The 25,696-nt window shown below is 37.6% G+C and overlaps 1 protein-coding gene across 6 annotated transcripts in view; it reads left to right on the top strand.

Annotated features, from left to right (window-relative positions):
* The window catches only part of LOC126091976 (ral GTPase-activating protein subunit beta), a 401,079-nt gene that overhangs the window by 142,970 nt on the left and 232,413 nt on the right, over positions 1-25,696 (top strand). For all 6 annotated transcript variants that reach the window (XM_049907338.1, XM_049907336.1, XM_049907335.1 and 3 more), the window contains 2 exons: positions 18,306-18,451; positions 23,564-23,648. In XM_049907338.1, the coding sequence (XP_049763295.1) occupies positions 18,306-18,451; positions 23,564-23,648 (231 nt within the window). The remainder of the gene's footprint in view (positions 1-18,305; positions 18,452-23,563; positions 23,649-25,696) is intronic.

The following is a 25,696-nucleotide window of genomic DNA, read 5'->3' as shown; positions in this document are numbered from 1 at the left end:
GAACATAAGAGTTTAACATTCTGTCAACAGCACAGTCATTAGATACAGTTGGTGCACTTGTAAGCAGTTTCAAACACCAAACAATTTACACTTTGTCTTCTCCAAAGATGTTGTAATTTGGGGAAAAAGCACAACATTGTCATGTTAATTTATTCATTCACACATCATGTTCCGTAAATCCCATTGAAGAGTGACAACTTTTAGGAATCTGGAAGAAGTCACGGTTTACATTAACATGAAACAAAGACAATATAGAAACATAATCTGTATCCCATGTTAACAATAAATTATTGCCATACTGCAGTGCTATTTGCACTCATACCATATAAATTTTATCAGATAAATTAATGAGAAAACTTCCACTTAGAGAAGAGCTGCTGTTTATCTGCAATTAGTAACTTAACACTTACTTGATTACAATGGTAATTTTCAAAGAAAAAAATACATATATAAATACATCCTATTTATAGTGCATTATTAGTTGTCATTCTCCTTTATGACAAACAAAGCTGCTTGCTATGTAATCACATGTGTTCCATCTACAAGGAAATTTCAATTGCAGTAAAAATTGTACATTGCTCTGTGGGCAGCAGAATGGTAAGTTTCTCCAAGCAAGCATGTATCACATGCTACACCACTGTGACTAGTGTTTGTTGTAGACAGCATTGATAACGAAAGTGTACTGTCTCGTGGTTTTGTAAAATATGCATATCTAACACTTTAATTCTTAATAACAATAACAATGGGATAAATTGCTACTCACTATATAGATGAGATGTTGAGTCACACACAGGCACAATGAGAAGGCTCTTATACATTTAAACTTTTGACCAAAAGGCTTTCTTCTGAAATAAAAAATGCACAAGTGCATGCACTTGCCCCCCCCCCCCCCCCCCACACACACACACAAAAGCTTGAATCTGTAACAGTTTTCTTGTTGCGCCTGTCTGTGGCTCAACATCTCTTCTATATGGTGAGTAGCAGTCTACCCTTTTCCTGTTATTGTTATTATTGCATCCTGAACTTCCCATTGTTTGATTTTAACTTGTAATTTTACATTAACCATAATATACATTTTTGGACAAAGAAAAACGATGGACATGTACCAGAAGTAGAAATGTTGACCACAGATTAATTGGGGGGGGGGGGGGGGGGGGGAATATTTTCCAGGAGTGTGCAGTAAGACTATTATGTCAAGCAGATAACTGAACATTTTGCAGAAGCTTTTTCAGAGACCTTGGCATTCTTACATTCATGCAATAATACATTTATTCCCTAATGTGTTCTTGTGGTTAATAATAAAAGTTAGTTTATAATGACATTAATAGATGCAATATTAGAAGTAAAAATAATATCCATTCAGGCTATATGTGTCTTTCTTAGGATTCAAATGCTAAGTAGTTGTTATCGCAGATATTTGCATCAGTGCAGATGTCTAGCTGTATGAGTGAATTTAATTCTTCCTTTCAACACTACTATCTTCCAAGTTTATCGCTACAAATGTAACTTTTTAGTGACCGAGATGACAGAACTCCTTGTATGTTTGTGTGCCATTACATCACAGCTGTCAAAACATTTTTTATGCCAGCTGCTAGAGGTGCTGTTTTATTTTTGTTAGGAATATAGTTATTCTTAGACTTGTCACATATTGTTTTCCAGAGGTATATTCCTGAGTTAGTTCATCACTTGGTTACACATGGAATTAGAATTATTCTTGAATCTGAGAGAATATTCTACACTTTTGTAACACTTCTCCAAAGCTGCTGACTCTCAGTAAGTTATGATTTTCTGTACTGTGCAATAAAACTGGTTTGTCTCCTGTATGAGTGTTGATATTTTGTATGGTACTCAGCCTAAGTCTCAACATGCGTAACTTGGATGGTCAGATGGAGTCGGACAGCAGATAAAGCAGCCAGCTGACAGTTGGTGACCCCCTCCCTCCGTGTTGTAGTCTAAACTGAAATACATGAAGAATTCAAGCTTTCTACCATGAATGAGATGCAACAGAACCAGTGATACCCAGGCTTCCCATGTGATAACCACCTTTCTGGCCACACAACCCTGTGATGTGGTTTGTGCAAATGAAAGCCAGTTTTCATTGTGCAGGAATCAAAGCAGATTCTATGAAATTTGCTATAATGGTGAGTCAACTGGACCATCGATATGCCGCAGAGATTGAAGATGTGATAGCCAAACCGCTTACAACTAACTCCTATGAGAAATTGAAGACAGAATTGATTTGTAAAGCAGTGCCAGTTGATAAAATATCCCCAGAAACCCTAGCCTCCACTTTTGTATCAACTTGGATTTCTCCATTTGGTTGACCTCTGTGCATCACAATGGACTGTGGTTGCCAGTTTGAATCAGATCTCTTTGCTCAGCTCAACAAATTCTGTCGTACTGTTCACCACAAGACCATATGCTACCATCCGGCGAGTAACAGTAAGAACACTGGCTCCATTTTCTGAAGGCAGCACTTAAGTGTCATGAAACAAATTGGATCACAGCACTACCAATGGTTTTACTTGGTCTAAGAAGGGTGTACAAGTTACACATAGATTTCTCATTTGCAGAACTAGTTTGGAGTGGGGAACTGTGGCTTCCAGGAGAGTTTGTAGATGTTGAGTCTTTTCAGCTTCTGACCACAAATATTGTGTGTTGTTGTTGTTATTTTTTATTTCATGGATCTGCCCTTACAAAACATCATAACATGGCACACGTTCCAGCTATGTACATCCTTTCCAATGGCCTCAAACCCTCATTTCAACCACCGTACCTAGGTCCAGACAAAGTCCAATGATGTAATGCACAAATCCTCCAAAAATAAATGAAAAATATACCTATTAAAAAAGCAGATAAAAATTCACTTGATGCTTTACTGAGGGAGAATCTTCACTCATTCCAAATTAACAGTGTAATTCAGAGAAATAGTATCAACAGCAATTGAGAGATTTATACCAAATAAAGTAACAAATGAAGGAGCTGATTCCCCTTGGTGCACAAAATGGATCAGAACACTGTTCCAGAAACAATGAAAGAAAGCATGCCAAATTTAAACTAATGGAAAATCTCCAAAATTGGTGATCTTTTACAGAAGCTTGAAATTTAGCGTGGCCTTCAATGTGAGATTCTTATAATGGCTTTCACAAAGAAACTTTGTCTCGAAACCTGGCAGAAAATCCAAAGATATTATGGTCGTAAATAAAGTATGCTACTGGCAAGACATTGTCATTGCCTTTTCAGCACGATGGAAATGGAAATACTATTGATGACAGTATTTCTAAAGCAGAGTTTCTAAACACAGCCTTCCAAAATTCCTTCACCAAAGAAGACAAAGTAAATATTCCAGAATTCAAATCGAGAACAGCTGCCACCATGAGTAACTTAGAAGTACATATCCTCAGAGTAGTGAACTTAAATCACTTCATAAAAGCAAGTCTTCTGATCCACTCAGTATACCAATTAGGTTTCTTTCAGAGTATGCTGATGCAATAGCTGCATACTCAACAATCATATACAACCGCTTGCTAGTCAAAAGATCCATGTCCAAAGACTGGAAAGTTGCACGGATCACACCAATATTCAAGGAAGGTAGCTAGTGTAATCCACTAAATTACAAGCCCAGATCATTAATATCAATATGCAGCAGGATTTGGAACATATATTGTGTTCGAACATCATGAATTACCTCAAAGAGAACGGTCTATTAACACACAGTCAACACGAATTTAGAAAACATCTTTCTTGTGAAGCACAACTAGCTATTTACTCACACGAAGCATTGAGTTCTATTGACAAGGGATTTCAAATTTATTTCATATTTCAAAGGTTTCCAGAAGGCTTTTGACACTGTTCCACACAAGCGGCTTGTAGTGAGATCGCATGCTTATGGAATATTGTTTCAATTATGTGACTGTATTTGTGATTTCCTGTCAGAGAGGCTACAGTTCATAGTAATTGACAGTAAGTCATTGAGTAAAACAGAAGTGATTTCCGGTGTTCCACATTGTAGTTTTGTAAGCCCTCTGCTGGTCCTTCTCTATATAAATGAATTACGAGACAATGTGAGCAACCATCTTAGGTTGTTTGCAGATGCTGCTGCTGTTTATTGTCTAGTAAAGTCATCATAAGATCAAAACAAACTGCAAAATGATTTATAAAAGATATCTGTATGATGTAAAAATTCACAGTTGTCCCTAAATTTTGAAAAGTGTGAGGTCATCCACATGAGTGCTGAAAGGAAACCATTAAACTTCGCTTACATGATAAATCAGTCAAACCTAAAAGCTGTAAATTCAACAAAATACCTGTGAATTACAGTTATGAGCACCTTAATTTGGAAACAACATGTAGAAACTGTTGTGGGGAAGGCAAACCAAAGAATGTGTTTTATTGGCAGAACACTTAGAAAATGTAACGTAACATATCTACTAAAGAGATTGTCTCCACTACACTTATCTGTCCTCTTTTGGGATACTGTTGTATGGTCTGGGAACCTTACCAGATAGGATTAATGGAGTACATCAAGAAAGTTCAATGAAGAGCAGTAAATATTGTATTATCCCAAAACAGGGGACGTAGTGTCACGGACATGACACAGGTTTTGGTGTGGACATCATTAAGAGAAAGGCATTGTTTGCTGCTGTGGAATCTTCTCACAAAATTTCAATCACCAACTTTCTCCTTTGAATGTGAAAATATTTTGTTGACACCGACCTACCTAGGTAATAAAATATGAGGAAATTGGATCTTGCGTGGAAAGATATAGATGTTCATTTTTTCCCGATGCTATTCGAAATTGGAATAATAGAGAATCATTGTGAATGTGGTTCAATGAATGTTCTGCCAAGCACTTGAGTGTGATTTGCAGAGTATGCGTGTAGATGTAGATGTGGATGAAATACAGCGGACCTTCAGCAATTGGATCCAGCAGTACAGCCCAGAACCTTGGAAGCAGCTTATACGCTGGAAAAGCCTCACAACACGCATTGTGTTTGTTAAATAGCACACTCTGTTTGGTAGCCTAAATAGTCATTAAAAATTTTACAAGTGCCCCTGTTCATGAGATATTGATAGCTAAGTTACCTGACAAGTGTAATGGTGTAGTTTCTCAGTGAAATGTTATATATTTTATTTAAACATCTTGCTTATGCTATTCATGGCTCCATTTGAAGATCAGTACTGAGAATACTCAGTAATTTTTTTTCTCTCATACAGATTTTGTTACAAAACTTCTTTTGTTTGTTTACTAATGCCTAGGTTGCACTGTGTAATGAAAAACTCAATTTCACACCTCCACAAATTGAAATAATGTGCTACAATTACCTAATTCCTACAGGAGCGGTACGTAGGGGGTTCTAGTATATTCCTGGAGTAATACTTAAAGGAGGTTCTTGAAATTTTGCAAGTAGGCTTATGTGGGATAGTTTGTGTGTATCTTCAGATAGTGCCAGTTCAGTTGATTCAGCATCTCTGAGACATGCTCCCCATAAGTGCCTGCCCTTCTCTGTATGCATTCAGTATACCCTCCCTAGTTAGTCCTGTTTGGTACGGGTCCCATGACTTGAGCAGTATTCTAGGATAGGTAATGTAGGTGATTTGTAAGCAGTCTCCTTTGTAGTCTGATTGCATTTCCTTACTAGTAAACTGAAGTCTGGCACTTGCTTTACTTGTGACTGAACCTTTGTGATAATTCTGTTTCATATCCTTACAAAGTGTTACACCTAGGTATATGTACGAGTTGACTGATTTCAAATGTTACTCACTGATATTGTACTAATAGAATACTCCATTCTTTTTTATTTTTTTAAAGTGCACAATTTTACACGTTTGAACGCTTAAAGCAAATTTACAATCTTTGCACCACTTTGAAATCTTATTAAGATCTCACTGAATATTTGTACATCTTTTTTCAGACAGTTTTTCAAGTGCATCATCTGTGAAAACTCTGAGGTTACAATTAATATTGACTGCAAGGTCACCAGTATGTAACATAACCAGTAAGGATCCCAACACAATTCCCTGGGGCGTACCAAAATTTACTTCTACATATGTTGATAACTCCAAGATAACATACAGCATCATCCCTACCAAAAAAGCCTCAGTCCAGTCACAAACTTCACAAGATACACCATACAGTAGTACTTTAGAAAATAAGCATATTAGTGGTACAGAGTCAAATGCTTTTTGCAAATCATGAAATACTGCATCTGCCTGGCTCCCATGATTCATGACTTTCATGACATGTGAGGAAAGTGTGAATTGGGTTTCACGTGATCAATGTTTCCATCATCTGTGGTATTTGGCATGGAGGAGGTCATTCTGTTTGAGATACATCATTACGTTTGCACTCACAATATGTTCTAAGGCTCAACAATAAATGGAGTTTTGTGGATTGCTTTTGCTACCCTTCTTGTAGACCTGAGCTTTCTTCCAACTACTTGTCACTATTTTTTGTTCGAGGGATCTGCAGTAGATTATAGTTGAAAGAGGGGCTAACTCAACCAAAAGTTCAGTGTAGAATCCATTAGAAATTCAGTTGGGCCCAAGAGCTTTGTTCAACTTAAGCCGTTTCAGTTGTTTCTCAACACTAATGACAATAATGTCTATATAAATCATCTTTGCAGTGCAGCAATAATTAAACTGGAGCTATACCCCAGGATTTTGATTTGTAAAGAAACAGTTGTAAACCAAGTTGTGTTTCCACTTTTTGCTTTGCTACTCACAGTTTCAGTCCCAGTTTTATCCGTGAGTGTCTGAACATTAACTTTGGTAGTGCTGAAAGGCTTTACATATGACCAGAAGTTCTCTGGGTTTTGTGACAGATCCTTTGATAATATTCTGCAATGGTAGTTGCTGAAGGTGTCATGCATTTCCCTCTTCAGAGGCAAACACATTTCATTCAGCATCTCTCTGTCTATAGCCATATGCTTTGTTTCACACCTAGGTAAAAGTAGGTCAGATGATGGGGGAGGACAGACGCCTCTCTTCCAAGAAATTCATCAGCAGACATTGTGCATGCGATGTTCATTGTTGTTGTAAGCGCTGTTGAGATCAGATTATTCTCAAGTTTTTATTCTTCAGGTGTGGAAAATAGAGGAGAAATGTAAGAAAATAGCATTTTGAGGCCAAGATAAGTCAAGGAAATTTTTCACAATTCCTTTTTAATAGTATGTACTAGTAGATACACACCTAGTAGCTTATAACTTGTATTTAGATTGTGTAGTAGAAACATTATAGGTTATGTCGGTCGAGTAATGGCTTCTTTCGATAACATTTTTGGTGAAAATGGGGGTGCGGCATCTGTCCCTACGAAAACGGACAGATGGCGCACCAATACTGTGGGACATATGCCGCAATGCTTGCTATGCTAACAGGAGTCCATACGTTTTTACTTTACAGAAAAATGCCAAGAAAACACATTAGGACAACAGACAGGGGAAAATGGACTGCAGAAGATCTATTAGAGGCAGTGAAACTAGTGAAAGAGGAAGGTTATGCTAAAAGGGAAGCAGCTCAAATGAAAAATATACCAGAACGAACATTAAGGAGAAGACTTGCTACACACAATTTCAAGACAGCAGGGTGTGGACCATCATCATACTTGGGTGAAGATGCAGAAAGGAAATTAGCTGCCCATATAAAGAAATTGCAATCATGTGGCTTTGCTCCCAAACCGTCAGACATCAGGCAAATAGCTTTCAATTTAGCTGATCAGATTGGACTGAAAAACAAATCAACAAGGAAAAGAAACTTGCAGAGAAAGATTGGTTTCTCTCATTTTTAGAATATAATGAGGGCTTAAGCATCAGAAAAGTGCAAGGGCTTTTTGTAGCCAGAGCGATTGGAATGAACAGAGATGAAGTCAATTCTTACTTTGATCTGTTAACACAAACGTTGACCGAAAATGGGCTTTTGGATAAACCAGGTAGTATCTACAACTTAGACAAAACTGGTGTACAATTAAACAATGAGCATGGAAATGTTGTCGCAGCAAAAGGAAGCAGAGATGTCCATGCCATTACTTCTGCTGAAAGAGGAGAGACAATAACAGTTATTGCATGCTGTAATGGCAAGGAAAATTTTTTACCACCTTATTGCATTTACAAAGGAGTGAATAAAAAACAAAATGCTGAAGACAACATGCCTCCAGGATCAGTTGTCGTTATGAGGAGAGAATCCACTAATGTCAACAGTGATATTTTCATGGATTGGTTCATAAACCATTTCCTTCTTAGAAAGTTGCCTGGCCCTGCTCTGCTTCTGTTAGATGGTCATGCCTCTCATATGAATTGTGTCACCCTTTTGGATATAGCTATTGAAAATGAAGTGTCGATAATTTGTTTGCCTAGCCTCGCGAGACACTTTTTACAGCCACTAGACCGATCATTTTTCAAGCCGCTGAAATCCTACTTTAAAGAGGCTTATTATTCATGGATTGTAGGTAGTGCAAGCAAAGACAGAAGAATTACAAGGCAGCAATTTGCAGAGTTGCTCTTCAAAGCGTGGACTCATGCTTCCACTGTCCAGATTGGTGTACCCGGATTTACAGCTACTGGAATTATCCCGCTTGACAAAGGAGTAATTCCAAACCATGCCTTCATTCAGACATTAATAATACCAATCTGCCAACTGCTGCAGATGTCTCAAATGATCTGACTCCAGATGAACCATCAATGATCAAGGTCTGAAACAAATGTGTTAAGAGAACTTTGGCTACTCATCGACCAACTGATCAAGGCAGCTGCTGTTTAAATGACAAGTTAGTGACACCTTATGGAGAGACTCCATCAAAGTTGCTGGAAAAGATTTCACTTGTTCCTATACTGCCTCAGAGAAATCAATCCAAAAGAAAACAATCAGCAACAAATATAACATCCGGCAATTTTATAGCAACGAAAAGAAAGGAAATCATTGATAGAAACAAGAAAGGAAAAGCTCTTGCCCACAAAAATGTAGCAGCTAAAAGAAATCAAATCCCCAAAACCAGAGGGGAAAAAACCGTCAAAGAGGCATCTGTTTGAAGACTCAGTTTCAGAAGAAGAAGAAGAAGATGATGATGATGATATTTCCCCACATGATAGTTCCTCCAATGAATTAAATTTCGAAGAAAATGAATGTGTAGAGTGCCTTGAACTTTATCAAGAAACAATGTCTACCTCTTACTGGATTCAATGTGTAGGATGTTCTAGGTGGCTTCATGAATCATGCACTCTCCATGAGAACATGTGTCGTTTGTGTGGATATCTTAAAAATAAACTTAAAAAACAAAAATCAAAGTAATTTCATTTTCAAAGTATTTTGCCATTGGCCATCTGTCCCTCCCTTCTAATTAATTGAAATTTACAAGCCTTTGTGCATCATAAGAATGTTACTCTGTTATAAAGTTTTTTGTAATGCGATGTTATCTATTATAAAATACAATGTTCAAACCATCAATCTTGCCTAATTTTATTGTGATTTAAGTGTTTATATATTGATAAAAATTAATTTGAAAACATGTGCAGCATCTGTCCTGCCTTTACCTTATACAAGAGCCTATTTCCTTAGAAGTTTCTGTGCAGTTACTGAATATCATGGGAAGTCCCTCCCATCATGAGCTTTTCTAATAGTTACTTACTCTCAAGTGCATTATGAACTATTCTTCAAATCTGAGCCAGAATACTACTACATCCTCTTATCAGAGGTATTTTTTTTTAGTTTCTTATTGAGTCAGGGCTCTACTGGCTTTTTGTCTAGTTTACTGAACATATAAATCTTTTTACTTGTTGTACTTGCCCTTCATATTTTGGTAATCATTATTTTTGCAACTGCCTCTTGGTCACTGATACCTGTTTCGATGTAGACATCCTCAAAGAGGTCAGATTCATGTATTGCCATTAGATTCATCATATTTCTCTCTTGATGGGGCATCTGAACAACCTGTTCTAGGTAGCTCTCAGAGAACGCATTTGGTTATGTTTTTGTGTGACATCTTGTCACACCCATGACTTACAAAATGGTAATTTTCCCAATGGATTGTTGGAATATTAAAGTCTCTTCCAATGATGACAGTATGATTGGGGAATTTATGTACTACCTGTACTGAACTTAGGTTTTTCCAAAATTTTCAATTACAGCTGGGGGTGATTCTGTTGGTCAATAGCTGGAGCTGAAGTTCATGCACACTCTTGATACGGAGTCTTCTGTAGGCAGTCTTACAAACAGTTTCAATTTTTGTCTTGGTGTATTTGAGTTTCTTACCTACTGTGACAAATACACCGTCTCCATTTACCATTAGCCTGTCCTTTTGATGTATGCTTAAATGTTCCCAAAAATCTCACCACTATAAATTTTGAATTTTAACCAGGTTTCTGTACCTGTCGTAATGTCAGTTCCACAGTTTTTTAGTGGTGCTTCAAGCTCTGCAAATGTTTAGGATCTCAAGACTGTCACCTGTGGGCTGTGGGGAGCATTTCTTCAGATCTTATACTGATCACATGGGCCCTTTAATGTCTCCTATAGTTATCATTATCTTGACTTGGTGAAGTCACCTAGGCTGGAAAATATATACCACCCAATGTCCATGCCACACACAACCAATTACCTTTGTAGCAACCTCTGATGTGTCGTGCCTGACTCATTTAGGGGGACCCTACAGTTCTCAACACTTGGTGCACATCCAAGAAGTCACAGCCTAGCTTGTCACAGAACCTTTAAAGTCGCTGGGTCAGTTCTTCCACTTGACTGAGAACCAGGGGGTCATGTTATGTTGTGGGGACAACGCTGCAAATTGTGAGCTTTGTTGAGATTACATAAAGCTGGTCTTCTTCAACCTCTCTGACAGTTGGTGAATTGATCCAAGTATGACCTCAGAGCCTAGCCAACAGGCATCATTTGTTCCAGTGTGTGCCACAATCTTCAATTGGTTGCACCGTGGTTTTCTCAAAAGCTGCAGCAATGGCCACTTACACATATTGAATGAGGACCCAGGCATGCATGCTGAGTGCACCTACTGTTATTTCCCATGGCTTGCTGCAATTTCCCTAAGTGGTACCATCAATCACTTAATGTTTGAACTTCCAGTGCACCTAGCCCAGGGCTTCATAACATACGTGCTCGTGGAGCAAGCTGTGAGTAGCAAGGCGCGAGCACGGAGCAGCGCGAGCATGCTATCCCCACTACCGGACCAGAGCGGAGAGTGGGGAAAGTCACGTGGGGCACACAACAGCTGCCACCAGTCAATGTAAATCCGCAACCACCTACAGGGATATCACTCACGAATTATTACTGTGACAAATGAAACAAATAAAGGAGAATGTACATGTGCCACATAATTTTATTAGCTTAGTGTATGCCTCTACACTCGTATTAATTTGTGAACTGTTACACAATAAAAGGTGTCACTGAAGTGTGGGATTCTCTGTTATCTTGTACTTTTTGCCCTTTACAATTGCGTCTATGTTCGGAGTAATTGTCCTTGTGCATCGTAGGCGCAGCGTGCAGTTTAAATTTCGATCAGACAATGCGTTTCTCAGGCGCGTCTTGTTACATTTCATTGCAGATAACAGTTATTCACAAACATACATGGAACCGAACATTGATATTATTGTAGCCCCCAGTTTGTGCAAATGAGGAAATCTATCTTGAGGGAAGTGTCTGTAAAATTCCAAAATGTTTTTCTTGTTCTGAAATTTGTCTCTGTATTCTCTGTCACACTGCAGGTCAATAATTTCTAGTTGCAGCTCAGGACGAATCTCTTCAATATTCACTGAATATGGAGAGGAGAACAGATCAGAATCACTGTCTAGTGCTGTCAGATCTTGAAAGCGTTGATCAAATTCTTCCTTAAGGGCAACTAAACTAAGTGAATAACGTTCACAGTCTTTGTGAACATCTTGCATGGATGATAATTTAGGAAAATGAGCTAGATTTCATGCTTCCAGCTGACTCACCCAAAGTGTCAATTTCATTTTAAAAGCTCGTATTCGATTTATGAAATGAGTAATTAGCAGATCTTTACCTTGTAGTGAAATGCTCAAAGCATTCAGATGGGTAGTTAAATCTGCTAAGAATGCGAGATCACATTTCCATGAAGGCTCTTTCAATTCAGGAACACACATGTTATTTATTTCCTTGAACATATTTATCTCATCTAATAGGCAAAAATTCAATTTAATAATTCGCCACGACTAAGCCAGCGGACCCCGCTGTGATAAGGCAGGCTGCCATACTTGCTTTCTACATCCTCAAGAAAGCTTTTAAATTGTCTGTGTTGTAGCCCATGCTTCCTTATATAATTGGTTGTACGAACAACAACACTCATCACATTTTTTAGAGTGATGCTCTTTGCACATAAGTTTTCCTGGTGGATCACACAGTGAACGCCCCTTATTTCATTCGGCATGGTCAGTTTTTGCATTTTCTCCTTCAACAGCGCAACAAAACCTAATTTTTTTCCTTGTCATCACTGGTGCACCGTCTGTAGACACTGAAACTAAAGAATTCCACAACAATCCTATATTTTCAACACTTTCTTCAACACTACTTAAAGTATCACCTCCGGTTGTAGTGTTCTTCATGGCTACTACATCGAGGAGCTCCTTCCTCACCTGAAGATCTCTATTAACACCTCTAATAAATATGGAAAGCTGCGCTGTTCCAGTGATATCAACACTTTCATCCAGAGCTAGAGAATACACCATAAAATCTTTATAGATATTTGCAAGCTGGCTCTGGACGTCGTCTGCCATGTCCTTTATGCGACGCATAATGGTCATGTCAGATAATGGCACAATCCAAAACTGTTCAACTTGAGATGGACACAAATGTTACGCTGCAACTACCAAACATCTTTTATTAAATCGCCATCAGTGAAGGAGTGCAGGGATTTTGCTAAAAACAAAGCAATTTTGTAGCTCAGTCTGAGAGCTGCCTCAGTTAATTTTTCTTCGTCATCCAGATCTTCTTTGGATAGCTTCCTTTTAAGTTTAATAACTTCCTGTGCACAATCTGGTCCATCACATTTTCCACTTACGTAGTCTTTCATGTGGTACGACATATAATGTCACTGCAAATTAAATTTCCTTAAAGAATTCAGCGTATTGTGACATACTAAACATTTTGCAACACCATCTTTTTCTGTAAACAGATACAATTCCTCCCAATGGGGGTTGAACTGCGAAAGCATGGTTGGGGTTACACAACGGCGACTTGACATGATTCTTAACCAGTGAAGTGACTGTTAGAGCTGATCATAGTACTTTTAACATTACACAATCGGCGCGAATTCAATAGGCACGCTGTGGTCCTATTCATACGTGCGCGCGCATTTCCCCTCCCTCCCTACTCCGTGACCTTGCACCTGCTTGCGAGCACGTGCCTGAGCAGACGCGAGTACTCGCGCTCAAAACCGGCCCTACTACGGACATGCCAGTCACAGTCAAGTGGACGAGTCATGTTAGATCCCATACTTCCCGTAGTGGAGACGGGTTCCACAGAGGAGGATAGTAATTGAGGTAGCTTTGGTATCTCTGGTACATGACTCTTGGGAGTTCTCCCAACGCACCCATTCACAGCAACTTCCAATAGTTTGACACTAGTCAGGACAATTTACAGCTGCTTGAAATGAGTCACCCCATGTTCAAGAACAGCATTCACAATGGGGCAGCATTGCAACTGGTGCAATGTCTTACAGAACATAAACAAATAACTTTCAAATAAAACTGCTGATTTTCTCTTAATTTCTGGATCTGCTAAGCTAAAAGCATTGCTAATTCCTTGTAAGAAATGAAGCAGTTAGTACAAAAAATGAGATTTCTGTTAAAGCAAGATAAAAATCTTGAATAAAAGTTAAAATTTCCTGAAACTTTCTTTGTGGTTGTAGTTATTAGCAGACTCGAAAATAGCATTAATTTCTGATCCATGCATATAATAAATATAAAGGGTAATTAATTGTAACATGACATTAGTTATAATACATACTATAGTAACTAAATCACAAACACCAATTTGCTATGAAATAACTTACAAAGAGTCTCTACCTTTTCACATAAATATACCGTGAAATTAGGGAACAATTGTTTTTAAACTTCAACACTGTTGCCGAAAGTTTCTGAAAAGCACAGATTTATGACATGGTATGAGATTTTCTGTGGCACTTGCAGATGTTCGAAAATACACAGTACAAATGAGTATTAATACAATCTGTGAGAGATTATATGAAAATGAAGTGAACAGTAAGATATTAAAATTTAGAATTTCTAATAGGCACACGATATGGACAAGAGTGGTCTCACACAAAAAAAATTCATAAATCTGCTTATTATGTAAAGAAATGTGCGAATTTCATAGATTTTTTTACTTAGCCGAGCATGTGATTTCTGCAGTGACATGCTAAAGGTGAACACTATAGTATCAGTTTATCACACTCAAAATGAAATGGCAGTGGGCATGACATGTAGTGAGGCATATTCATTGTAGATGAACCACTACTGAATTCCAAGAGATACGGGAAGTTCGACACTAGGCTTGCAACCTAAAGGTATGCAGGTAGTTGTATTAGCTATTTGAAGAAGCAATTTTTCTGATGCCCATAAAATGTGAAGTAGTCTGGGGGACTTCTTTATCCACCAGTGTGTCATATACCTCTTGTTGTTGTAAACTGCTGCTTCGCAAAATGGCTGTCCAAGACTTTCCTGAAAAATCTTTAAGCTGGTTCTCATCCCATCTGAGAATTGAAAACAGAGGGTATTTATTCAACAAAAAGGTGAAAGAGTATGTTCTAATTCAATGGAGATACAAGTAGGCTTGCCCCAGGAGTCCATATTAGAACCTAAACAACATGTTGTGTAATATATCCTCAAAAACATTTTTGTATGCAGATGACTCAACAACAGTAAGTTACTGTAAAAACAAGCAAAAAAAGCACAGAATATAAAACAAACTCTTCAGGAACTTAAAATTTGGTTAAATGATAATGCTATGAAATTGAATCTTACAAAATCACAAATTTCACATTTCAGGAATGCAAACTGCTAGTATATATCACAATTATATTATGATCACTGCAGATTCTGTTCAGTTTCTTGGAATTACTATGAACAAGAACTTGTCATTGACTGATCACATGGATTGCTTAGTAAAGTGATTAAACCATATCTTTATGCAATGAAAACTTAATTTAGCATCAGTTGTTAGATATGGCATAATTTTTTGTGGTGTTGAAAAAGCAATCTCCACGGTGTGTACAAGTGGACATAACTTACAATAACAAAAATTGGAGTATTAGTCCAACTTAAGCTTCATGTGGATGGGTGTCATAGCTGAGCTTGAATTCTTGTACGTTTATTTGTCTACTGCTCAGTGCTTCCATTATGTGGCAAACTTGTTTTTACTCTTTCCATAGTTTATATTTCACTTATAAAAATATTATAGTCATTTAATCCACAAACTGAATAGCAAGATTGGAAAGCATGTACAGGAGGAAGTCAGTATAAATACAGCCAAAATGAAGACACTAATCCTTAATTAGGACTAATGCAAATGACATACATAGGTACTACACTTACAGATAATGAAAAAAAACTTTGGAAAAAAATGGTACATGTTGACTTATATTCACAAACTGACATGTAAGGTTGAAACTTTTTAACCCTTTCATGACCAAATTACTTAAAATTTCACAAATTACTGTAAACATTGGTTTCCTGATGTTGGAATGGATACTGAATCAGGCCATGTTTGTAAATTTCGATTGTTGTTTATAGTTTTATAATTATTTTGAGTTGCACTTATATGTCCCACTGGATTCCCTAAATTTGATCCTCCTTAGTCCAGCGGGACATGTACATCCCATTAAAATAGTAGTTTTACTAGGAATTAGGATCTGTAAAAAGAAAAAAAAAAAAAAATAAGAACCAGTATTATGGCAAACATTTTTATGAAATTTATCAAAACATGGCAGAATGGATGATGGTACTTTGCAGTAGCTACATATGAAATTAGTCCTTATCTCTTGTTTTCATGTACTGCAGTGTCTCCATTGCCTCCTTGTGTTCCTATCTGGAAAATATTTTCAAGCTGTGTGTAAATGTACATCATCATGTATACAAAAGTGTGTGTATCTGCTGTAAAATGGCAAGATGTCAATCCAGTTACAGTTTTATCAACCGCTCACCACCTGAAATATGCAATGTTCTTTGCAAGAAAAAGTAGAGACTGAATAATCTCAGCTATATCCTACCTGCATCCACAGCAAAGTACACAGCTGTAATGGGAGCTGTAGACCCATTTGAGCAGTGGAGAGAAAGATATGCAATTGGCAGTAGGTCAGTCAAATTGAGGCATCATCTTTTTTATTTTCTTGTAAACGCTGCAATAGTAAACAGTTTCATCATGTGGAACCATGTTAATGTCACCAACTTTCTTTTCATCTTGCTCCTATAAGGCAGCTTTCAATTGGGAGAAATATAAAGAGAAGGACAAGGCAGTATTAAACCCAAAAAACAAACCAGGTGTTTGTGGAGTTTTTGGTTTCATAACAAATCAAGGGAAATAAAATAAATCATTTTAATTGAATCAACTGTGGGTTCTTGGTAAATTAACTTAACAAACACTGTTTTTTGCCATGTTTCACAAATTTGTGGCCTGGGATTGCTCCCAGGTGGAACCTACTGATTGAAGTCTAATTCTGAGCTGTATCACAATTAGAATCAACCAACACTAGTATGTGATCTACGAGGCTCAAGTTATATGGGCACCTACAATGAATGAACAACAATAGGCTTACCAAGAAGTCTTCTCATTGGTTAAAAGCTACAAGACTGGAAGCCTGTGGCTTAATGAAGTACTAAAGGACTTGGATTCGGATGGGATCTCAGATCTTGAGATAGAAGATCATTCCAAATTTTGTGCTATAGTAGAGTCTTGGACCCCACCACCTAGAGTCCCTAAATGTTGGAAGCCCCTTTCACAGGAGAGGTAGGAGAAATTATCAATAGGGCTCAAGAGATATTGGGAACGGAAGAGAGCATCGAAGAACAACTAGTCATAAGTGTTCGTTAGTGTGCTTAAATCAGTAATAATAATAATAATAATAATAATAGAATAAAATTACAGCTCTGAATAAAATATGTAAGTGTTGGTATTTAGACACAAATATGAACAAAAGGCACAAATGGAAATTCTCTACATACACTGGCCCTAAGGAAAAAACCATTAAACAAATATAAAAGTATTTTATCGGTAAATATTGGCACAAATCTGTATATTTCTAGCAAACAATGTAAAAATGACAACGAATACCTTTACTGAGCTTATCTATTGCAGACAGGAAAAAAAAATTACATAAATTCACCAAAACACAAGGCACACAGTGACAACTGCAACAATTAAGTGACATATCACACATTAGGTGCCAAACGCTGAGCCTTTTGGCTCCAAACAGTTGATATGTGTGAAGTCAGGTAAATAAATTTGTACAATGGCACACATGCCCCAATGGTCACAAAAGTGTTACAGTAATGAAACATACAAGTAGACTGCAAAACTAAAATCAATCTCCAACTATACAAAGATTTCAAAACTCCACAGAGACAGGCTTCACCGTATAAGTATATGCTAACTTGAATGTCGTAATTGCAGTCTTTGGTGCTTGAGAATAATGTAGAGAAACTTGTTAACAACATCAAATGTTAGAAATATTAAAACTTTCCCCCTGCTTTTGATTACTACCAAAATAACTGAAATTCAAACACACAATTAAAAAAGGAAAAATCGAAAGTGACTCCACAACACTTGTATCCAGTTATTTCATGTAAATTACTGCACATATGAAACCATAGCAGGGCAGAATCGTATAATGAATAATAGGGAAAACTAACAATAAGAAATTGCTGGCGATCAAACTTAGGAATGATACAGGTGATCCATTTACTCTCGTACACACACAGTTTCAGAGAAAGAAAAACTGGAAACATGCAGAGAGAAAATATGTGAAATGAAGATGTACAAAAAATACAGCTATCAATGTAAAACAGAAGGAAAAAATATTTGGAGTAAAACAGAAGTTAACTGTATGAAGTTCACAAATGTTTAATGTTTAAAATGTGCGTTGTAATAGTTGTAAATATCTTTTCCAGTTAATTGTACATATAATTGTGGTTACAAGTGCACATGTATTTCAGAGCATTGATGATGATTTGTCAATAAGTGAGAAATGCATTTGGTAAATGTACTGTACACAAGTGTCTGCACATTGGATTTACACACCATATACAGTGTTAATTACATTTCAACTACCTTGCAGCTGATATTTTTCTTTCTAGAATCGTGAGTGTGGTGAATCCCTTGCCAGCATCCTCCTTAACTCGTCAGACCTTTTTCGACTGGATTTGGACGGTGTGCAGGTGTTGCTTCCATATGTCACTGATGCATTGGAAGTTGTTCTCCCAGATAAGGATCTCAAACTTAAGTGAGTGACCAAGCTATCCACATTTTTGAAAATACAAATTCCATTCTCTGAAATTAATTTTTAGAACACTATGTAAATGTGGGCTGGATATCACTGTTTTCTATTAAAAGAAGCTGCAGATTTACTCATAAAATACACAGTAAATAAATCATTGCATTCCTTTTCATGGCATAGAGCAGATATTGTGTGGCAAACAGGCAATTGAAAGAAAATGTGTTGGAAATTATGACATAGATATTAGAATAATACCTAACAGTCTTCTTTTAGTTTCCTGTCTGCTGCTAAACACCCCCTCTTTGTGGTGAGTAACGACATATACATTTCATATTGTTGTTATTCTCTCCCAGATTTTCTGTTGTTTGATTTATTATCTCTGGTGTTTGTATATTGTATTAAATAAACAAGTTTGGGTATCAGTTAACTTATGAGAATGTCTTCAACAACCGAACCACCGATGTTTCGACATATCGTTTTGAAGGCACAGTTGCAACACTGATCCTCTGTTGTTTGATGAGGGGAAGAGCAGGATTCTGGATAGCACTTAAGCAAAAACCTCCATCTCTGTTTACAAGTATACTTACTAATTTAATTTCATCTATTTCCTTAATAAAACAATGGAAATAGCTGGAAGTGCATGCCAGTATCTCCATGTTGTTACATTCCATAGTGTAACTGGTGCCAAGGCAATGTTTAGCAATAGCAGATTTACTCAGCTGTTGTATGCGTGTGGGACGCTTACGTTCAGTACACTGGTCCTTCAATGTCCTGACGGTCTGACCAGTATATGACATGACACAGCTGAAAGGAACACGATAGCCACCTTCAAACCAAGATCATCCTTTATGGTTCCTAAAAGGGCTATAATCTTAAATGGTGCTTGAAGAACATGTTTCACATTATATTTCCACAGAATATGACCAGAAAAAGTTTGTTTTGTTGGAAATGCTTCCTACAAAAGGCAAAAAGGCTGTTGACTTGTGTGCAATCTTGTTATTTTCATTAACTGTGCCTTGAAAATGACAGGGTGTGCACCTTCGAAATATTGGCAGTTGTCGAGGATGTCACCCAGCTGCACTCCTCTAAGTTATTTGAACATTTTATATGCCAAGAAGAACACAAGTTTATCTTTACAGAGAGGGACTGTATCATTGCTGGAGTAGTTTGGGTAAACTTCATGGTAGTAGAGTGAGGTTGCAATGTGCATTATTGTTCTTGTAATGGTGCAGAGACCATAATGTTGTTCCAATGTTTGGCAAAATTGTTCATCATATTAAGTCTCCTGCCATTAATCATATCAAAAATTAGCTGTTTTAGCTCTTGTTTAGGAAAGGATCTATTACACTCACCAATAGTTGGATTTTATTTTTCCAAGGAATTATTTTGACTTAATTTAATGATTACTTTGAAAGTTTCATCATTTTTTGGCATTGGCCAGATGGTGCCTCCTAATTGTAATCCGGCTAGAAATTACATTCTGTAATGGCCTGGCATTCAGCAAAATTTTGAACATTTCCATGGCTCAGTGTTCTGTTAAATTTGAACTTTGCACTGATGTGCAAGCATTTACCAGTTATTGATTTTATAAGTTCTGTCAAACAGGTTGTTTCTAAACTACCACCTGATGCTGCTGAGGTGGTTAGCAGAGAAGCATGTCGTGTACTGACTGGGGCAAGATCGCCTAAGAGTAATGTAACAGAAACTGTATGGGTGCTTTTCGTGCACTGAGAGTGGATCCTGATATTGTTAACTTACTTGTGACCAAGGGAACTATTACAGTTGTGTTGGACAAACAGGATTACAGTTAAAAGGTTCAGCTTGTACTATATGATTCAGCATATATCAGAATGAGTGCCGACCCGACAAAAAATGTTGAGAAAAAACTAATATCCTCCTGAAGAAAAGTTCCTTGTTGGAGGACACTATCAAGAGTCTTAATTCGGGTTGTGCTGTACCCTCTAGATCATATGGCCTTCCAAAGGTCTACAAGGAAGGGGTTTCTTGTAGGTCTATTGGTGTTTCAACATACCATGTAGCTAAAAACCTTGCTACTCTATTGAGTCTACTGTTAGATCAGCATGTGCATCACATTAAGAACTCAGTGAATTTCTCACATCAATCAGAGCTCTCTCTCTCTCTCTCTCTCTCTCTCTCTCTCACTCACTCACTCCACTCGTGTTCCTCTGTCTATTCCATTACCATTAACTGACGTTATGTTTGACATTGAATTGATAAACCTGTTTTGACATGAGTTGACTTCCACTTTTTATACAGTGACCAGAACTGTGAACAGACTGATGAGATTATGGTACTGTTTATGGAAGATTTTGAGGAACTTTTTGGAAAAAACGACATTCTGTTTGCGGAGGCAGTGATTGACTTATTGTAAGGTATTACTTCTTTATTTTGGACACTTTTGCTTTTTTATGATGCAATTATAACCGGTTTCAGCATTCAAAGGCTGCTATGGGCAGCATTTGATGAACAAATGTTCATCCATTCTCAATTATTCTGTTGAGTTGCATCCAAAAATCAGTGGATTTCTTATGATGATCAGAAGGATAATTGACAATGCATAAACACTTGTGCATCAAATGCTGCCCATAGCATCTGAACATGGCATTTGAAGGCCAAAGTTGATTATAATTGTATCATGAAAAAGTGATAGTGTCAAAAATAAAAAATAGTACTTTATGATACCTTTGTTGTTTGGCATCATGGGAGTAAGAATTTAAATGGCTTTTAGTGTGTGTAAATTTAATTCACCCAAATGGGGGTGGAAAAGGGCAGCTGCCTTCCCTTCTTTGATGTGCTGGCCATTAGGAACGTTGATGGCATGCTGGGACATGCCATTTATAGGGAGCCAATTCATACCAGTTTGTATCTACAGACTGACAGTTGTCACCATCTGGCTTAGCGTGAAGGAGTACTTTGTGCCTTGGTTCACCATGCCTAGGTCATTGCAGAGCCCAATCGTATGTCAGTTGAGTTAGCCCGTCTGGAAGTCCCCTTTTGTCACATTTATTATAGTGAAAGACAGACTGATTGGTTGATTTTGGGGGGGGGGGGGGGGGGGGGAGGAGAGAACCAAACAGCGAGGTCATTGGTCCCATCAAATTTGGGAACAATGGGGAAGGAAGTTGGCCATGTCCTTTCAAATGAACCATCCCAGCATTTGCGTGAAGCAATTTAGGGAAATCATGGAAAATTGAAATCAGAGTGGCCAGATGCAGGTTTGAACTGTCATTTTCCTGAATGTGAGTCCACTGTGCTAATCACCGCACCACCTCGCTGGGTGTGAAAGACAGATCAGATACACAGTGCTGTTGGGAGTTATGATGGTAATTAGGTGGCATCAAAGTCTACTGCCTTTTTGCCTTGTGCAGTAATCATTTCCATCAAAATTTGTCATGTTCTGCAGAAACGTGATGTGAAACATGGTTTTCAACCACCATGTAAGAGTAGTGCCCTTTAGGATCCATGAAGGATGATCTCGGTTTGTGTAAAGCAGGTGTATTGTATTCCTTGCAGTTGTGATATGTCATATATTGGTCAGACTATCAGCACTGTGGAGGTCCTGTATATTAAACATAGGCATCACACATGCTTATGACAGCTGAGCAGGCCGGCCGGGTTGGCTGATTGGTTCTAGGCGCTTCAGTCTGGAACCGCGCGACCGCTACAGTCACAGGTTTGAATCCTGCCTCGGGCATGGATTTGTGAGATGTCCTTAGGTTAGTTAGGTTTAAATAGTTCTAAGGTCTAGGGGACTGATGACCTCAGATGTTAAGTCCCATAGAGCTTAGAGCCAATTTTTGACTGCTGAGCACATCTTCTTCTGCCGAATATCGCCTTAGCACCAGTTGTTCTACAGAATATAACAACATGAAGATTGAGGCATGCACTTCTGGCTGTTGGATAGTGTTACTTAGGAAGTAGTGAACATTAAATTATCAAATGAGATTTTAAATAGCAATAGAGGTTTTTGCTTAAATTCTGTGTGGAACTCTGCTCTCTCCCTGGGACAGGGATAGAGTTCATGCTACTTCACCCATTAGTTATTACTTTTCACTATCGGTAACTTCTGATTTTGATCATCTTTGCTTGTATGGTAGCACTAGTGTGTGTCGGGGAGGGGGGCAGAGGCACATGAGTCTGTGCTCATGTGTGTTCTCTTTCCGCATATGCTCTGCTAGGCATTGTGGTCAAATGAAGATGTTAAACTGAAGCAGATGTAACATCCAAAAATCAATGTAGTTATTGGAGATGGAGTTTTAGCTCTGAAATGCATTAAGTATAAGCAGTAAAATAAAATAATTTGATTGTAGATGGCATATTACTTGTAAAAATATCCCTAACCTAGAAGCTATCATCACAAACAGCCTGTGATGAAATATCTCGTAATAATTTGAAAAAATTCTGATGATTGTATTTTGTACAAATTTTCTAAGGACTGTCTCTACGCTAATGAGCATGCAGGAGGGTCATGACTTTCTCTACCCAACTATGTCCAAGGAGCACCTGCTGATAGTTCCCAATATTATGCCAGTCCATCCACAGCACACTTTTTAAGGGAGTGGCACAGACACAATGCTCAACACACCTGGGAGTGTTTATGTTCCACCAAATATGTTAACAACATATTAGTGACAGAAATTAGTAACTAATATAACTAATGCAAGAAATTTGCTTTAACACACTCTTTGTATATCATCGCAAGCCGAACTCGCTGCCAGACCGGAATCTGAGTCTTAGTCATTATATATGGCAGGTACCGGCAGGGCATTCTTGTGGGAAAGGCTACGTCTTCCACAAGTGCTGCTTGCTCTTCAGGTTACTGATAGAGTGTAGTAATACTCAGTAGCATCCAGTTTAAAGGAAACATTGACCATTAGTTGTTTCCTAAAGACATAAATAATTACTTTGCTGACAGGTTTAATTTTGGTCCATTCATCTGTATTTCCTTTTATGCTTTCAAAAATGTAGTCTTATGCGTATAGTTCCAAATGAATTTTGATGTTGTTTTGAGGTAACTGAAAATTTCTGATGAAAGAAGTGTCTATTTAAAATATGTGGCTGAGTTGTAAATTTAATTTATTTCTCTTCTGTGTATAGGTCACTGTCAGTATCCAAAACTGAGTTGCGTCGTGCATCTATCCATCTTTTATTGTCAATGCTGGCTCTTCCTCTTCACTTTCAGGTAATCCTGACATTAAATAATGTTGATTTTCATATGTGCTAGAATCACGAGTCTTTTTGATAAATCCAGTAATAGTACTGTTCACGTGATATGTTACTTTAAAATGAAACTAGAGCTGTTATGTTCAGTGTAGGCCTGCCACAAAATAATTTTCTATTTTGTACAATATTACTAATATTGTCTTGTGTGCAAATTGTGTGAAATGTTGTCTTTCTGCATATGAAATCAATCTTCATCTCAAAAGATGTTAACAAAGAATTGAATGTCAACATGAATAAAAAATGTCCAGTTATGCTCCTATGTGTGCTGTCTTTGCCAGATTCCAGTGTTTCATGAGAAACATAGCGTTAATGTGTTTTCTACTATGCAAAAACATTATTGGTCTGCTGAAAGTAAAGTATAATTTATAAAAAGCTTTTCTAAGTAGTGAAATCCATCATTAAACTATAACCATTACTACAAAAACCTGTAGAAGTAGCTTGCAACAAATGATGACATTTATGTGCCTTACTCATCTTCGAAAGTATTCCAGTTTAAATGATGTCCACATTGGAAACCAACACAACAAATAGTCTGTCTATCTCCTTCTCAGAGCTTGTTGTGGGTACAGCAGACTCTCAACTGGTCAGCCTAATGTGATGGAAGGTTAAGCTAGATAACAATAAATCTGGATAGGCTGTAGCTCTATAAATTCTCTCTTCTGGCCCCAGCCTTACCATTCAAAACACATTTTTTTATACCAAAACCCAATTTCATTAACATTTTCTGACTTATACATAACACATGCTAGTTAGAAGTGTTTGTTAATAGGTACAACACCCTTCAAAAACTACTAAAGGAAACAAAATTATCTCATTTTAAAGTATGAATGTATGATTACATACACGTGGAAAGCCAGGCCTAACAAAAAAGATAAAACTTATGGATCTGAGGTTTTAAGAACGGCTTTGATAAATGATTGTTTCCCTCCTTTAGCCCTCTTTTGCGTCGCCATATTTCCTCTCTTGTGCAAACAGGTGATATCAGTTGGTGTTGTCCCCTCCTGCTCACTAATATACTGAAGTGCTTCCTCAGTTGTCTTGAAGCCTTCTGAATGTTGGATGAGATTTCTCTTGTCATCTAAGTTTGCCTTCTCCTCTTGTGTTACTTCCCCCCCCCCCCCCCCCTGCATAAAAATTTGCACAATATCATTGTTAGTTAGTTCATTGACTTCATCATTTGTCATCCATTCTGTGATGTGCTCTGCATTGACATCCTCACAATCTGGTGCAGGTTTGAGTGATGAAACAATATCATCTTCTCCATCTTTGACTCGGTTTCACACATGGCTACAAAGTTTAAATGTCCACTGTCATGGTCTAAAAGAATTTTCCAAGACCAACTCGCAATCTCTTCCCGCACTTAAGCCAACCACCTTTTGACATCTAGCAAACCACCCTCTTCATAAAGTTTAAAAATGGTCATCATTGTCAGTCACTGATATCAGCAAACTGAGAAGACGGTTGTGATACTTCCTCTTTAGCATTTCAAGGATCCCCTGGTCCATTGGCTGACACAGAGTAGTTACATGTGGCGGTCAAAATAATGCTTTGATATTCCCATCTGTGAGTTTTGTCAGTGGCAGTATAATTTATAAAAAGCTTTTCTAAGTAGTGAAATCCATCATTAAACTATAACTATTACTACAAAAACCTGTAGAAGTAGCTTGCACATTATCAAGAAGTATCAGAGCTTTCCTCAGTAAATTGTTATGTTTCAAATATTTCTCTACAGCTGGTATAATTCATTTTGGGAACAGCTTTTAAAGATTTCTGAGTTCATCCATGCTTTCTTTTGATGTGTGTGATGTCGGGACAGGAATTCCTTATTTTTCAGGTTTTTGAAAGCTCTAGGTTTCTGTGATTTCCGTATTAATATAACCCTAACCTTGTGGTTGCCAGTTGCATTACTACATGTCAGTACAGTAAGTCATTCCTTTTTTTCCTTGTATCCAGATGCCACAGCTTTCTTTTTTGAAGCAAACATTTTCATAAGGGAGAATCTTGTAA

Source organism: Schistocerca cancellata, chromosome 7 (genome assembly GCF_023864275.1).
Source record: "Schistocerca cancellata isolate TAMUIC-IGC-003103 chromosome 7, iqSchCanc2.1, whole genome shotgun sequence".
Taxonomy (NCBI): domain Eukaryota; kingdom Metazoa; phylum Arthropoda; class Insecta; order Orthoptera; family Acrididae; genus Schistocerca; species Schistocerca cancellata.
Note: the sequence above shows the minus strand (reverse complement) of the source record. Positions and strands in the feature narration are given on the sequence as shown.